Here is a 17,370-nt window from a genome sequence, read left to right as displayed (position 1 = left end):
CAGAGGCAGACTGAGATACTACACAGGACAGGGTACTGACTGACTGTCCATATCAAAGGCTTCTCTAAAACGGTGCGCTTTCAGCAATCAGCTCTGGCAGACAGAGCTGTCTGTGTACTACATGTGGCAAAACTTTTGATGTGCCTTTGTGTCTAGATGAGTTCAATTACATAACTGCCACACCGGGGAGGATGCAGAGGAGGAGAAGGGGTGGATGAAAAACCAACATGACAGCCTTTGCAAGCGGCTTTGAAAAACCACCGTTAGAAATGTCTGTTGCTGTACAGACGTCTGTGCTCTGCGGCTCCCTGGCTTGTCCCGCTGTCACTTTGCCGCCCTGACATAACAGCTTGGTGATATCAGGTCATAGTGTCATCCTCTTTTTTTCTCTCACTACTTCCGCTTAATCAAGAACATGCTCATCCTCCACCTTGGGTGTTAGCACGTACAAAAGTCAAGATTTACCTCAGGTAATTTGAGATGTTGCTTTTTAAGGATTAGAGGGGTGGTGCAGAGTGGGCCACCTGAGGCTGAAAATCAAGTCTGGGAGTATCCCAAAATACTTTTCCTCGTTTACACAACCACCACGTCCTCTCTCTCTCTCTCTGTGTGGATCCATGGCTGGGCAGGGCTAATAATGAGGTACTGTGGGTTGAGTCTTGGCCAATTAACCACTCTAGACAAGTCACAAGACCTGCTGACTTATCATCTCACGTTTGTTCAAGACTAGCTGCGGGAGTTGCCGTGTGCCTTTACATCACAGAACATGTCAGAAAGTTTACCTATGATTGAAGAAAAGATTCAAACCAGTGGAGAACAGCTAGCATGGCTAATAATCAAGATCAGATGTGAAATGGTCTTGGCATCAGAGGACATTTTTGAAGCTGTTAAATAAATGAATTAGTGAGTGACTTTTTGGGCTCAAAGGGTCTTTGTTTCACATACTACGCCGTGGCAAGTATTATACAAATGAAGAGTTTAAGGCTTTTAATCAGAAACACTTTACTGCCACACTGTCCTTATTTCATTACTGTCTAAATGTTATTTTTCAGAAATAAGTTTTTATTTGTGAATTTGAACAAGGCAGATTTTCAATGTAATATGCTCCACCCTGATTAAAGACAACCCATGAAGCATTATTTACAGAGGGATCAAGTCGGTCTGACCGCATCCCTCCTGTGCTCATTCAGGAAACATAGAAGCTATGGTTCACTGCAGCAGTTTGTAATGCTCTGAGAACAAGGCTGCAGAGTGGAGACAGTCATTAACATTCACCGGAGAGGAAGAGGAGGAGGAGGGAGGAGGTGGTGACACAATGCACCATGCAAGTTCAAAGAAACACCGTAGTGGAGTGGAAAAAAGCCAACCTGCACTTTAAGTCCCAACTCCTACTAGTCATCCAGCCATATGCTACAATAGCAGGTTTAAGCCATAACACCAACCAATCTATTATATTTATTACTATGTGTTAAAGAACATGTCGATAAAATATGTCACCAGAATCCAGAAGGTGCTACACAACCAAAAGATACTGAAAAATGAACAATATGTGTGGTCTCCTGATATTTATGACCGACTGAAATGATACCCGGACGGTAACCAGGTGGGAACAGTCACGGTATGAAACTGTCAAGAAGATTTATCAGTCTCATCAGGAAGCTCTCGCACATTTGCAGCTCCAACGTGTCACCTCCTGTGACATCACATCCTGGTGCGAGGCTCACAGTGCCCCTAACAAGGCTGTAAAAGAGGGTTTATGAGACCCTCAGGGGGTGTGTCCCCTATGGAGATGAAATGCATCATCTTCCTTTAACTGCACCCTTTGCGACCCCAAAAAATATCTTTCTATTGCTTTGCTATTTTGATTGCTTTCTCCACACCGCTGAGTTTCATTCTCATCTGTTTTTCCAAATCAATTTTTATGTCTTACTTTGTCAATTTTCCTTTAATCCACAGCAAGAGACTCTCTGTTCCCAGAGGCAGCATAACTACAGCCATTACCTGATCATAAGTAAACCACATGACCAATAATTTGCTGGGTATGCACCCTCAGAAAAAGTGAGGTTTCAGAGATGAGTAAGGCGAAAAGCTAACCATAAGAGTAAGACTGCTATCTGGGGGCTTTTGCAATACTTGCAGGCTGATTTTCTAAGATTCAGCTGCCTGATGAATCTAGTCTTGAGTATTATTCATCTCTTATCATGTGCATGAGGTCTACCTGCTGCTCAAGTTAGAGGAAAAGTGCCACCTTCGAATCATGGACTTTCCGAGCTGCTGTGAATGTGGAGGTGGAGCAGTTCGTCGTCTTGTGGTAAATGTCTCTGGTTGGGGCTACAGCCCAGCCTTCAAGGCTCTAATTGCTTTCCTGCCGCACTGGGTGAGATAGAACATATCATGTGACACTTTCTCTCTTTCTCCCTCCTCAACAAGCCTCACCTCCTCGACTCTGCATCACCCCTGTCCCGAGGCTCCAACTCATATGATCCAGCTTACACAGGACAAACTCGCATGGCCAGATGTGCACATCTTCATCAGCAGACACCGATCAACTGAGCATGGCCTCTTCACTCTCAGCATGTCAATGATTTTCACTGCTGGAGTGTGTGTGGGAATTATCTCACATACACTTCACACTTTCTTTTCCACAAGTGAAGAAGTGATTAATGAACAATCTATTAATGATCTTCCTTAGACAGGACACAAAATTGAAGGTTTTACTCAGGGAAAAACATTTCCTTCTCTCTGGCAATGACCAATAACCCTATCACATTATGCTGAAAGTGGATACTTAAATGCAGCAGTAGAGGTATACTGCAGTGGATTTTTCTTTTAATTAACAAAGTAATTCAAACACTGTTTACGCTAATCCTTTACATCACTGTCTATACTCTCTACAGGACAAAGCTATTTTCTAACTATCGAGTTAATGAACCTATCCACACGGCTGAACAAAAAACACACCCGTCATCCTTCAATCAAGCCTCTCTCTCGGTTTCTCATTGGCATGCTGCTCCAAAAGTTGCTGAGCACTTAACCATGTTGAAAAAAAGCTATGCATTATTTACACATGCAGCCTGTCCACAACTATATATGTGCCACTGAGGGAGAAGAAAGGGTGCATGAAAAAGTGAGTAATGAATGTTAAATACAGAGGAAGTAGGGCGATGACTTCTAGAACCTGCGTGTGGATCAGGTTCATTGTAACAGCTTGAGTGCAGGGACTTAGCCAGGTCTTGAACTAGCTTAGAAAAGGAGCTTTCGGGATCACATTTCCTGTGGCACGCAAAGCTGCCACTGACACATTCCTCCAATGCATATTTATACAGTAATTCTTAAAGATTATCAGCACAGAAGCGGTGGTCTACTTACAGATTTCCTGCTGTAGTTTTTAACTTAAAGTTGTTGCAATTTCATTAAAAAGCTGATGGATTATGTCACATGTACATTATTAAAATTAATTGTAAAAAGACCGGGAGAGTGAGTGTACCATAAACACATCATTACTGCTTCTTCATCTAGAAGACTTGTCACAGTCCAGTGGAAGTATACTGTTTGTTCTCTATATAGATCCCAATGACACTGCTGACCTTTAGTGAAAGAAAATAACTGTCTGAAAATGCTGTTTCCTTGATACAGTCATTTGTCTAGTTTGATGAAGAACACCAATTTCTTCCATGCACTAAGCCCTGTGTTTAACTGTGAGCATGAATTAATTTGCGCAGACTGCAAGAGATTTTGTTTACGTTTCTCACTAATACAGAAGAAATATGTGACAAGATACCTGAGAAATGGAAAGAGTATGATGGCAATAATATAATAATGATAATAATATAGAAAAGCATCAAGGTATGCCAATAAGTACATTAGTTAAACTAATGTAGGAATTAGAAAAAATGTAAAGCTTTCTCCATAATGCATGCATTAATTAATATTGAGTATTCATATTCGTATTTTGAAAACATCTTGAATTATGGAAGATACAAATTGTTTTAAATGCCCATTTCATCCACAGGTTCCCAGGAAGATCATGACAATCATACCATTATGAATCTGTATCTGAATTACTGGGCTCACCAAATGGATTCCATTATTAAAACATAATGTATGTAGTCTGTATAGTCAAAATGGGGTAAAACACTAAATTCACACCTGTAAGGGGAGCAACAGAAAGTAGGAAGTCAAGGGCAGAGTCACTTATTTCTGCTCCACGAACCCTCAAGGTGATTCCAATGAAGGCTTTGTGCTTTGTGGTGATGTGGTGATCTGGTACAAGAGTAGAGGGCCATGAGTATTGTTACCTGTGGATCTGTCCGTTCTTGTGTAGATACTCCAGGCCCTCAAGTACATCTTTCAACACGGTAGCTATGCTGGCTTCGTCCAGGACGCCTGACTTGTGTTCACCTCGTGAGATGATATGCTTGATCACGTCCAGCACGGAGCCTGGATAATAAGCACAGGAGACAGTGGTTGATATAAAAAGATCTTACAATGTCATGCTTCATTTTTCTTTGATGAAAACTGCATTTGTCAATGTCAGAGAGAGATGAAAACTATCCAGCAGTTAACCTCTTTAAAAATGGCAGGATGAATAAATCATCGTGTTTCTGGTCTAGATCAAGCTCTTCCAACAATGAGAAAGTCACCTCTGGCTAGCCAGTATCATTTGTTAAGCCTACTCTAAACCAAACCCTATTTATGAAAACACATCGTTCCTGGTGGATTGGTAGACATTCAGTCAAGGTAATTTGTGCATAATCTTATATTGTCTGGATAAATTAGATTGCGGGTACACAAAGACCTTTTTCCCGTTCCAGTAAGATGGATTTTATTGAAGGAAAAAACAAACGATTTAGCAGTCTTAAAACAAAGTCCTTTAACCATAAACATCACCATGACCTTTTCACTTGGCCATGGCAAAACAAACCAGTGCTGAGGAGAGGGAAGTCAGAACAGTCATGCATTATTAAAGGATAAAACTGGTTTTAAAAAGAATTTATGCTGGGTTATCTAGGATTTTAAAAAGTTAAGACCAGATCAACAACAAAGACTGCTGTGTCAGTGACTAAACAACAGCAAGACTTGAATTTATGATGTCATTAGGGGACATTTTTTGGACTTGGTTCACTGACTCTAAATTAAATTGACTTTAGTGGCTCACAGGATTTCTGTTTGAGCATCTCCATCTAAATAAGTTTCATTTGGATGTTGAGCTCACAGCTGGCAATCAGTGAATGTGCCCAGTTAAAATCACCATGGCTACTGTCAGAGTCATGTTCATTATGTTCGTCTGTGAAGCAGGATTTCAACCTTGTTCATCATCACTGTAGTGCGCCTCTCTGCAGTTCAGTTTACCTTTATATTCACAAATACAAGCTGAGCTCTACAATGAGAAACACTATGTGAATCCCATTTGAACGTTAATGTACCTTTAAATGCCTTTGGAACTGGCCAGAAATAATAAATATGCTTGTTAACATTTGAGGTTTTAAGTTAAACTGCTTTGTCTTCAGTTGCCTGGACTGGCAGGAGAACGTCTGTTGCTCTGCTCCCTGACCAAGCAGGTCACCATGTCCCCCTCAGTCTGGCTTCTGGTGAATGAAAGGAGCACTCTGGATGAAAAGTCAGACTGCTGTCAGTGTATGGTTTCCTTTGTGCCACTTTCCAAAGAATAAAGAACATCCCTCTGAAAAGAGGTTCAGTATTTGCATTCGGTATGACAGAAAATTGGGCGACACTGGGGAATGGGGACAAAGCAGAGAAGCAAAAAGAATGCCACTTGCCTGACAAGCTGCATTGTGCTGCAGTGATAGACAAACATTACACTGCCACACTGTCTGTCACACAGACACACACACACACACACACACGACGACACTTGCAAACAAAAGCTGGAAATGGCCTTTTCAAGGTCCCAAAATGCTGTCCACAACAAAATCCCAGGACTAAATTGATTGTTTTAGCAACTGTGCCAGGCTTGGAGTGCAAAGATGTTTATTTGCTCAGTCACTTCAGGGTGTCCTCGCCTGCAGCAATTTCTCAGTTGACCACTGCATTACTCAGTGGAGCTGACAATGATGGGCCACCTGAGACTAGACAGCGTTAATGCAGAGTCTTAGACACAGAGAGGCAGAGTAGGGAGAGCGAGTGAGAGAGTGGCGAGTTCAACGGGTTCCTCGCGCAGTGATTGTGTGCGGCAGAAAATGTGATTCAGCAGCAAGGAAAAGAGACAAATCCATTCAAAGAGAGGACAGATGAAGGAAAGGCTCGATGTGTGTCTTCAGTGCGCGAGTGCTTATGTGAGTGAGGGGACTGGCAAGTAGCGAGAGGAGAGCGTAAGAAAAGAGCAGTCTTGCATCTCTGATGTGACGACTCTTTGAAGCTCATTGAGAAATAGCAGCATGTTCGACTTTTCTTCATTCCTCTGTTCTCCACACGTCTCCCTCCTCTCTCAAGACTTCTGCACTCAGCATGATGTTCATCTACTTGTCTGAAATGGCTGTAGGGGAGGAGAGGAAGTTATAGGAAGTGACAGGTGAGAACGAAGAAGGCAGTGAGAGAAGGAAGGTGAGTGAACAGAGTCAAGTCTAAGTGGGGAGGTATAGTAGGAGATGTAGTATTAATGAGCCAACAGCTGTGATCACATGAGAAAGTGACGAAGCAGTAGGGGAAGACTACAACTGTTGAGATCGCAGTACTGAATGATTTGTGTTCCATGATCAAACTATAGTTACAAATATAGTGATGTAGCCAACTAGATGGCTATGCTGTTTGGAAAAATTACTTCACTATGTTGACTGTGTATTAATAACGCAAATGGAGAAATTCACTGGCTACTCCTCATCTGGATATAATCTATAGGGCATTTCAAAACTGGAAAAAAGAGAACACAACTCAGATTGTGGATTAAGACTGCAATTAAACAGTGATATTTTTTGGCCTGATTGTCCACCCCTTCGAAGTAGCTAATGTGCAACACCTTATCCTTGATCACTCACTCTGGATGTGGTAGACTTTTTTGTGACCAGGACCAGTTACTTCCTGAAGTCTCTGATGGTTGTCTGACAACTGCTCCCTGCCAAGAAACAATGATTTTTATTCTTTGGTATTTGTATGCATTAACCAATATACAAGGTGTTAATTAATCATCTTAAAGGTGGCCAGTTTCCCTCTGTTTCCAGTCTTAGCAACCCAAGCTAATTTAACGGGCTGCCGGCTCTAACTTCATATTTGCCGTACAGACAGGAGAGTGGTGTGAATCTTCTCATCTAACCCTCGGCAAGAAAGCAAATGAGTGTATTTCTGTCAGCCTCTTTTAAATTCATCTGACTGAACTCTTCACCCTTTATTATGCTGTTTGAACATGCTGACTGACAAGTTAACAATCTAAAGGTTCATTATGCTTGGGAAAGACTATGGCTTATAAGAAAATGACACCTGTTGGCTTGGTGAGAACGGTGCTTTTCTAAGACCCCAGAGGGAACTTCATACAAATCACAGGGAATAGGTCTTGATGGTGTGGTGCACTGCAGAGCATGCAAAAACTAAAGAAAAAAAAAGTCAAATAATCACTTCAATTACCCACAGGATGAGTCAAATCTCTTCCTCCTTCTCAAACAAAACCTTTGAAGATGTAAAAGCTACGATTTAAAGTCTCCTTCATCCAGCAACATGACTTTTAAAGTCTTTCTGTTCTCCAGGTGAGAGGAGGAAGTTTGAGACTGTGGGAGAGGATGAGAGAATAAAAGGGGGGAAGAGGGAGACGATGGGCTAACGGGCTGATGATGTAGATGAAAGCTGGTGCCAAGTGTGGCAAAGTCCATAGGGAGGAGGGAGGCATGGGAGGGGTTGCAGCGAGGTAAAGGTGGTTTGGAAGAAAAATAAAGAGGAGACGATTGTTAACTCAAACAGAAAGAAGAAACCTTTACTAAGTTACACCGTTTCATTTTCTAAGGAGAAAGAACACTGTGACACAAAAGTGAACACAGGTGATTTTTTTTTTTTTTGCATTTCATTGTCTTAAGTCTGCGAATGCAGAGTCACCACCAAAGCGTTCTGTCATCATTTTGGCCATAGCTGAGCGTCACATCACGATAGGACAAATCCACTGGCTCCAAAGTTGACAAGGTCTTTTCATATGCTAAATTCAAACCATCAATAACAATCTGCTTTTAGCTGGATTCCACTCTGAGTGGCAGTCGATTGAGCTCAGCAACAGAGACTGGAGGTTGGCGAAGGCGGCACAATAATCCCCCTGAGAACACATTCCTCTGCTTGCTTTGGCATGACTCATATTCTGTCCCTGTGGGTTTCAGTGGATGTCTCACCAATGTGAATGCAGTCAGTGACAGGTTATACGGCACTCTAATGAAACAGTTGTTCCCATGTCACATTCAGAACAGGAATTTCCTGAAAAGCCCGGCGCCTGCTCCGTACCCACCTCTGAACTCAGCTCCACAGGTTTAGCCTTGAACGGATTTGTCAGGGCTTTGTCAAATCAACTGTGGAGCTGTTAACAGCCCTTCGACAGCAGAAGACACAGAACAGGATGGAGTTGGGGGGTTTCTTACACTCCATCAAGCCAGAGGAGCAGACTGGGGTTGGTCTTCCTGTGGGTAAGTATGCTCTGCCCTGTGGAGTGATGCTCTATAAACCTGACGTCATCCGAGGTCTGTCTCCATGGCAGACGTCGCCATGGCCATCATTTAATTACGCCACACAATAAAAACTCAACATGAAGGCCCCTCTGTTTAAGTAGGATAAGAGGAGTTTGAGAGGCCATCTTAAGTGGTGCCTGATCCTGCTGTGAGGCTGGCTGCCTGATCGAGCGTCGCTTGGCGGGCACTGTGACCCCGGGCACAGCTGCAAGGCGGTTGCCAAATGGCTCATAACTCGAGTGTATCCGAGGGAGCAAGGAATCCCACCTGGGCACTATCCATTACAGTGGGACGCTGTTTACACAAGGAGGGAACAAGGGAGGCCAGAAACAGAGTGTAAATGTTTAGCAAGTCAATGTATTTGTGTACGCTTGAGTTTGTATGATTAAGTGTGTGAGACTGAAAGCAGGATTTAAACAGAGACAAGCACCAATTTTTTTGCCCTCTTGTAAACAGAAGACCATTACTTTATTACCATTACTGCTCATCAAATGTTTGGCACAGGATGCCTTCATCTACCGACTGTTTGCGTCTAGGAGCCCTTGGAGTTCTGCTGTAAATGCTTTTGTCCCTCACAGTCTAATCCAAATACTCGATTAGAAAGCGTGATGTTGCTGGTGAAAATAAAAATGAAGCAAAACAATCAGAAGCAGATGCAATTGCATTTTGAGGTCTTTCTTTCCATGGTGGCCTCCTCTTCATGCTCCTCTCACTAGTTAATTGCAGCACTGCCATATGGGTGCCATGATGGCGGCCTGCGGGCTGTTATTACCTCTGCCCTGTCATTAGCTCCTGCACTGTACTGAGTTAAAGCCCGGAAAAAGCTGCAGCTCACACGAGACACAATGAGGATCAGTGCTGTCACATTCCCTACAATCACAGTTAACATCACCGGCAGCAAGTGGCCCAGCTCTTCCTACTGGCTCCTCCCAAAAACTCTGGACCCCTCAAATATGACTTTTAAGCCAAACGTATACTCCAAACCAAATGAAATGGAATGCGTTCTCAAATTGAGAGTACGCTCAAAATCTGCTATTTAACAATTTATTTTGGAAATATTGAGATTGATATATGGGCCTGTGCAGGATCCAGATATTCAGAGAGAGAGAGAGAGAGAGAGAGAGAAACTGGACAGGTGATGGATGAAGAAAGCCTTTGAAGAAATGCACTTACCACCACTGAGCAGCTTCATGACCAGCCACAGCTCATCCTTTACCACGAACGAGGTGTAGTAAGACACAATGTTGGGATGGTGGCACTGGCTCATTGCCTGAATCTCTTTCTGTTAGAGGAAAAACAAAGAGAGAGACAGAATCTAAGCCATCAGAACTGTACATCGTCTTTAGGTGACCTAATGGCAGCCTGGTTGTTTGCCTTTTACCTGATAGAGCTGGAGCAACACTATGTCATGTCATCATTTGGCGAAAATAGATTCAAGTATTTTTATCAATGACTTTCTACTCAAAAAGCAGCAAGCAAACAACCCTTTACAGAGCTGTTAACAGCTGTGGCGGTGATGAAATAAACACCGAAAAACACAACAGAACTTGCTTATGTTTTCAGGCAAGACACACAGTGTTAGGTAGCTACCTATGCTACAAAGGCCTGGAGGAAATAAACTGAACACACTTGCCTGTGATGCTACATCTACTCTTGAAATTTAGTGTGATACTTAAGATCTTAATGACGTCAGCAGGCAGAAAAGAATTAAGGTAGGTCAGTAAACTGCATATCTATGCAGAGGCAAAAAAACAGCCAGTACTCAGCCTGTTATACAGCTGTAAAGCTCTTTTTCTGTGTGTGTGTGTGTTTGGAAAGCAGGAGAGCTGAGGTAATGCTGGCACAGAAGTCTAATCCATCACTTCAGCACCAGTCCTAAAGTCATTCGAGGATAGACAGGCTTCCTCCAAAAAAAATCTAACTGACTTAAGAGTGGGGACCACTCTTCTGTTTCTGTACTGAATACTAGACAAATCATCATCCTTTAACTTTTTGCTGTGAGTATGTATAACTGCTAAAGATCTAACTAAAATGAGATCAAAGACTATTAAGACAGAAATACTGGACTTTTCCAGGATGTCCAAGAATAATCCTGTAAATATTATTTTAAATTATAAATACATCCAACAAATGTTAAAAAAAATTGCTTCAGGTATTCATTACATTATGCGTTATGTTTGTTAAAAATAGACTTATACATCTGTACGGTGGAGTGGAGCAGAGGAGAGATGTGAAGATAGAGTTACTTGAGTTGACAACAACTCATTATTCTACTGAAAGTGCAAGAAAAGCTTCCCAACAACGAAAAGATATCGACCCCAAACCATCTAAAACCAAAGATGGTCAGAAGTTAGCTTGCAGTATCAGCTGTATCAGTGTATTGGATGCACAGACGTGAAGTCAATATCGACTTTCCCATCTAATTATGTGATTCCACCACAAACGACCACATTTCCCCAAATTTCAGAGTGTTATTTGAAATAGGTATTGAGTGTTGTACCACAACAGGTGCACAACAAGCCCATCAACTGAGAAACCTTAACACTCGAGCTGAGAACATTTGTTAAAGGCATCAATCAATAGATGCTTGTGGGTCAAAGAGTAAGTAATCAAAGCCTGATGTCCCATCAGCATAAATGCTTAGCTTACACAGTGTGCATTAGCAGCACTACAGCATGCCGCTGCTGCTGCATAGTCATCAATATGAGCATGTAGCCTTCAGAGAGTGCCTCCGCCAAGAGAGACTAGGCAGGTGACGTCATGATGCCTTTTGGGAAAAGCACTTGACAAAAGAGGGTTAAGAACATGAAGTGAGTCATAATAAGGGAGGATACAGATTGTTAAACAAAGTTACTGGACCATGAGGGGAACAGACATGTTAAAACGCACACAGATCTGCAGACGACAGTAAGGTGGGGTGGTGTGTGTGGGGGGGGGGGGTCAGCCCACAAAAAAAAAAAAAAAACTCACTCCACTCTAACGCCTCTAAACAAAAGGCAATCTTTTATTAACAAGCAGCCTAATAACTTCCAGTCTGTCGAGCCAGACGACGAGCGCTGTGGGTCGTCTCCTCTATCATTCTTCCTCTGAGAGAACAATAATGATATAGCCTGTTGGCTGCTAACTGGCTTCAGTGGACCCCCGCCTATTCTCAGCACAGTGGAAGAGGCAGGTCACCACAGCTCTGCGGGCCAGGGTAACCCCAGAAAAGAAAAACAATGGGATAACAGGGAGGATATCGTGCTCAGGCAGTTGGCAGGTTTTCCCATCTTTTCCAGCAGACAATGTGTGAATCAGAGAGACTCTTTGTTGTGGGGATTAGGTCACTGTAAACCTAGACAGTGGAAATGTTCTCATCGCTCAGAACCATTTATATGCCTTGTTTCTGTGCGACCTTCAATGTGCAACCTTTGACATTTGAGGAAATTTTGCTCTGCAAAAATATTTTTGCAGGACACCTCTGCTGCCTGGAAAACAGAGATATTTTTAAGTACTCTTGCACGATGACACGGGCAAGCACTGTGCAGTCTCTAGGTCATAACCATTCATGTGAAGGCAAATCATGCATGTACTTCATGTTACTTCTCCAGCAGGAAGTCTAGCTTCATTTGCCTATAAATTTTACATTGGCCTCTGAGGCAACAAAGGGGGAAAATACTCAGTCTTATCATCAGTTTCATTATGAAGCTTATGCCAGTGATTCCTAACCGCTGTGCCGCGGCAGTTGTCGGTTGTGCTGGGGGGGCATCCGGCTTCACACGATCGGCGCCCTTTTCGGTGGCGGGAGGAGCGGCCAACTGATCCAAACATTTTTGCCTGACAGCACACCGCGCGATCTTTCTAATGTTAGAGGTGTGCCGCGGCTCAAAAAACGGTTGGCTTATGCAACCAGTCCATTAAACAATGAAGAAAAATATTTCAGACAAATACAGACTTTACAGTCCTTTTTATTTCCTATAATGCTCCATCTCTTCAAGTTCTAAATGTATCTTTTCTAGTTTCTCACCAAAAATGCATGCCTAGGCTTCAAAGGCACACCTTATCTCTTTATTTAAGTTTAAAATAAATTTAATAAAGAGTTCCAATTAAAAATTTCCAGAGGCAATGTCTTTAAACTGTCAAATACTTAGTGTGTTTAGTATTTAGTGTTTTATTACTAAGTGCCTTACATGCAACACAACAGATTTGTCAGAATTCATTTGATTAATTTTATGACAAATTATCTTTTTGACCAAAGATCCAACTATGAACAAAAACAGCAAAATACTTCTTCCAAGGAGCCTTATTTTTGGCCTTCGTGTTGGCTGTGTGGTGGAGAAGTTATATTCAAACCATCTGACCCAAAAACCACAAGTGGCACACCTGTCTGCCACCACCCACCAAGCCACCTGCAACACCAATGGCTTTGCTATCCCAAAATTAAATGTCCAATTTAATATACAAGACACAGACATAAGAAGCAGCACTTATGGTAACCTGTGTAGGACATCAAGTGACAAGTGACTTTTAATGACCATCTGTGTCGCATTCACACCCAGCATTTCATTAGCGTAATATGTTTCTCCTTCCCCACTGTTTTAACCTGACTTGATGTATAGCATCTGTCAGAAGGGATTTTCAAATGAATAATTAAGCTTTAGAAGAAGGCAAGAAATAGGGTGATGTGTTTTAGCTATTCTATTGGTTTTGCTTTTTTAATGATTATTTCATTGCAATTATTAATTCTAGCAATTTTATCAGCAGGCAGACAGAGACGGACCAGCAGGCATACGTGGGCCAAAATGTTCAGATCAATAACAACATCAGACTGCCCGTCCAGGCTCTCTTCAACCCCAATCAAACCCCAAATCAAACCGTCTTTCTCTGCCTAATGGAAATCACATTGTTTATAAAGTCTGTGACCTTTGGCTCACATCTCCTCAACAGATCAATTCAAATTCCTGTTGTTACAAAAAAGTGAGTAAATCTGGGCACTGACTGTGACATTAGTCAGGTCACATTAGTTTATTTAACTAACAAAACTGAAACTAACCTTTCAATGTTGTGATGGGCCTCTGAATTTATGGTGACAGTCTGCGGAATCAAAGCTAAACATTAAATCCTTCAAGTAGGTTAAGCTTACAATGTACATACAGATTCTCCAGGAAATAGACTAGTCCGCCTCAAATGAGTTTTTCTACATTAGGCCTCATCTTTGCAGTAGTTGGCGTGTCTGAGGACCATGAAACTGAGCAAAAACTAAATGACCTATTGTCACAAACTGAATACAGTGCTGGGTCACAAACTGGTGCCACAGAATCACAGTGATGGCAGACGCACAGAGAAGCCACTATAGGAGCAATGTTACGTCACTATCAGTTACTCAGAGCCTAACACACACTCACTATGACCCAATCTCACAGTAGAACGTGCATGTGCGTGTGCATGCACACACACACACAGGCACACACCAAATATTGAGGAACAAAGACACTGTGAAATGAGGGGAAATGTACTAAAATGTTATCTTGCCTCTGAATCATTTCCTTGAGCTCAATTCAGGCTTCCCGTACTAGAAGCAACTAATTTTATCACTCCCAATATATTTGTTACCTCAAGGTGTTTTAAAGTTTTTTTAAATCCAAAAAGGATTGGTATTTTTATGTAAACCAGCTATTACCCCATGGAAACAACAAAGTAAGTTAAATGAATAAGTAAACCCAATAGCTGTAATAATGATATTAATATGCAAGATGATTTTCAAACTGCACTGCATGCAAATAGTAAACAAACCTCATCCTCATCCTCATCTGATCTGGTCTGAGTCACTCAAAACTGCCTGTCTGTCAAACTGCTGTGCCAGGAATAACTAGAAACACAGCACCGTATATGGAGACACGACAGATTATTGTTTTTTCTGACATAAAAGAATTTCACAGCTGAGACTAAAGGTTCTTTAAAACTTGTGGCATGCTCTTTTAAAGCTGCTTCTTTAGGGAATGTATCTGGGTTCAATTTAATGCTTCCTTAACGCTTAAACGGGTATCTAGCAGGCTGTGGGAATGGGGGGGGGACACAGGCAGGAAATCCGACCTTGCTGTATTCCATGTGACTGCCTGCTCTGAGAATCCGGGAGCAACATTCCCCTTATTCATCCTCCAGAAATCAGGGGGTGGGGTGGGGAAGGGTTCCTCCTCGGTTTAGTATTGCCAGTGAGTAGTGAGAAACCTGCCAGCAATCTCTAGGCATGATCCTCTATGCACACTCACAGGCTTACACAATGGATGAGAACTAGAGACAGGGCCTGGAAAGTCTCATCAATCAAATGAACACCTGATCACCTCTATGTGCAGAGGAGGTCGATACATATCCTTCCACTTTTTGAGATAAGTCATAAACCACATGTCACACAGTAAATGATGTGCCAAATTGCGGTGCAAGATTGCACTGACGGCATAAAGACACAATACAGCCGTCAGGAGGATGTCCCTCGGTGGTCTAATAGTTTCCTGGCAGTAAGTGGAGTCGTCCTTCAGAAAACAACCAGAATAGTGTTTGAAGTGACAGGGATGATTGGATGAGTGCTTGGAGAAAATGAGTAATGAAAAGCAGAGGTGGAACTAACTCCAACCACACGCACAGACCACAGAGACAAAGCTCTCAATGCAATCTTTGCTGTAAGGGACTATAGCTCCCTTTGATCACACATAAAACGTAACAAGGTTACAAAAAGTCCCATTTAGTCATCCTTTGGCATAGTCAGAAATAATGCGTTTTTTTAAATATGTTTTTAGTCTTTTTTATTTGGACATAAGAGGGAGAAAAAAGGTCCTTTACATCCCAGACAGCTGGAGGGACACGTCCCAATCTGAGTTTGATTGACCTGGCAAGCTGAGCTCCAGCAGGGGAATGAAAGACAACATTAACAAACTTGTCCTGCAGCAAACATACGTGGACATACAGCTGGACCAACCAACATGCAACTGGTCCAAAGTGACATTTGCAGGTACCTTTACATGCTGTTTAATGTACTGCTGATGAGCAGATCCTTAGCTATCTAGTCTGCAAACTAATGTTTGCTTGATCACTCGTTCAGCTACAGTAAATTAAGACACAGAAAAAGGTGTGCATTAATGTTTATAAGTTTTAAGTTAGGAGACTAACGGGAAAGCTAATGTGGGTTGTTAGTCAAACTCTGTGGCTGTTGTCTTGCTCAGTGTCAGCGTCGGCTCTGCTTATGATGACCTGCTGACAACAATGCTTCTTGCAAGATTTGATTGCCTATGTATGACAATAAATAAAGGTCTCATCTACAAAGATCTAATGGTACTCTGACAAATTAATGCAAAACTAGAGGGTGCCACCATTTTGAAAAATAATTATTAAAATAACATATAAGTAATATACAGCACAGCGAGGGCAGGTACATGCTGTTCCATGTTGGAATGAGTCTTACCAGGAGTTCATCCATACTGGTCTGGCACTTCTCTAAGTTGATGCGTTTGATGGCCACCTTCTCCTTGCGTGGTATACAGTAGGCTGCTTGAACCACTGCTGTGGCCCCACTCCCTGAAACAAACAGTAAAATATGAGTCATCTCAGGCAGTACAAGGATCTTAGTGTTGTAGAACCAAACTTTAGCAAATACAGCCCATGCATTCTAGGTTATATTCACAATCTTAGGCTACTCAGGCTTCTTTCAATCGCTTGCCCTTGCTTAACTCATGTCTACATCCTCCAAAAATAATGGCTACTGTAAGATAATAAACCCAACTTTTGCTATAATCTCAAAAACCTCCTGAGTTCAAGGAGGTTAAGTACAGTTCTGCTTTGACAGTTCATCCTATTTCTCTTTGGTACAGCTTAACTGTCTGGTCATCAATTATGAATCAGCTTTCACAAATCCGGCCTGATGAAGCAAGTCTGATTGGAGCCTCTGACTGTGCTAAACGAGGCACAGCCTCAGGAGGCTTTTGAAGGAGGATCATGCCAGGGAGGACCACAGTTTAATCACTCTACAGCTAGAAATTTACCATTTCATGGAACTTACATCTTTTGCACAAATTGGAGATTTTGTTCTCTGCTCACTGAATTTATCATACAATAAGCAATATATGCAGTGAAATAGGTTGTTCCTTGGTGTTAAGCGACTGAAAAACAAGGATAAGTAAAATGAAAACTAGCTTACAATGACAATATGCACAGTCTGTACACCAGTACTTTTTCAGAACATCAACACCTTTCAACATGTGCATTTTATGAACTTAAAGGAAACTTTAAACCAGCCTCATTTCCATGCTTTCAAGCCTTTGCAGAACACTGCATGCACCGTCATATCACCAGTCAGAAGTCTGTGTTAGTTTATACCACCACAACTACCATTTTGATGTTCAAGCAAACAACACAGATTACAATCGGACTAAAGCTTAAATCCTACAACAGTGGGCTAATCTTTACTTTGAATAATGTGTGATAGTGGAGTAAAAGCTTGTAATATCCTCCCAAGGAGAGGTACGCCTGTTGTTCCTGCATCGTGTGAGGTTATTTCACTGGCCCCTCAATGCTCTTATTTGATGGCATGCATGCACACACATGGTTGTTTCCACAAGATCTCTGGAGTATATGCGACGCTGAGCAATGCTGGGAGCACATTCTCAGGCTTTGGTGAGTGAAAGAGTGAGAGGTGAGTCGGTTCACTCAGTCGGTAAGCTTTTCCCAACCTCCCTCATTATAGCTA

The 17,370-nt window shown here is 42.1% G+C and overlaps 1 protein-coding gene across 3 annotated transcripts in view; it reads right to left on the bottom strand.

The window, feature by feature from the left end:
- The window catches only part of oxsr1b (oxidative stress responsive kinase 1b), a 36,039-nt gene that overhangs the window by 10,833 nt on the left and 7,836 nt on the right, over positions 1 to 17,370 (bottom strand). For all 3 annotated transcript variants that reach the window (XM_046371642.1, XM_046371640.1, XM_046371641.1), the window contains exons 3-5: positions 16,090 to 16,202; positions 9,828 to 9,936; positions 4,299 to 4,440 (exon numbers count right to left, since the gene is read on the bottom strand). In XM_046371642.1, the coding sequence (XP_046227598.1) occupies positions 4,299 to 4,440; positions 9,828 to 9,936; positions 16,090 to 16,202 (364 nt within the window). The remainder of the gene's footprint in view (positions 1 to 4,298; positions 4,441 to 9,827; positions 9,937 to 16,089; positions 16,203 to 17,370) is intronic.

Source organism: Scatophagus argus, chromosome 18, assembly GCF_020382885.2.
Source record: "Scatophagus argus isolate fScaArg1 chromosome 18, fScaArg1.pri, whole genome shotgun sequence".
Lineage (NCBI taxonomy): Eukaryota > Metazoa > Chordata > Actinopteri > Scatophagidae > Scatophagus > Scatophagus argus.
The sequence above is the reverse complement of the archived record's forward strand: the minus strand, read 5'-3'. Positions and strand labels throughout refer to the sequence as shown.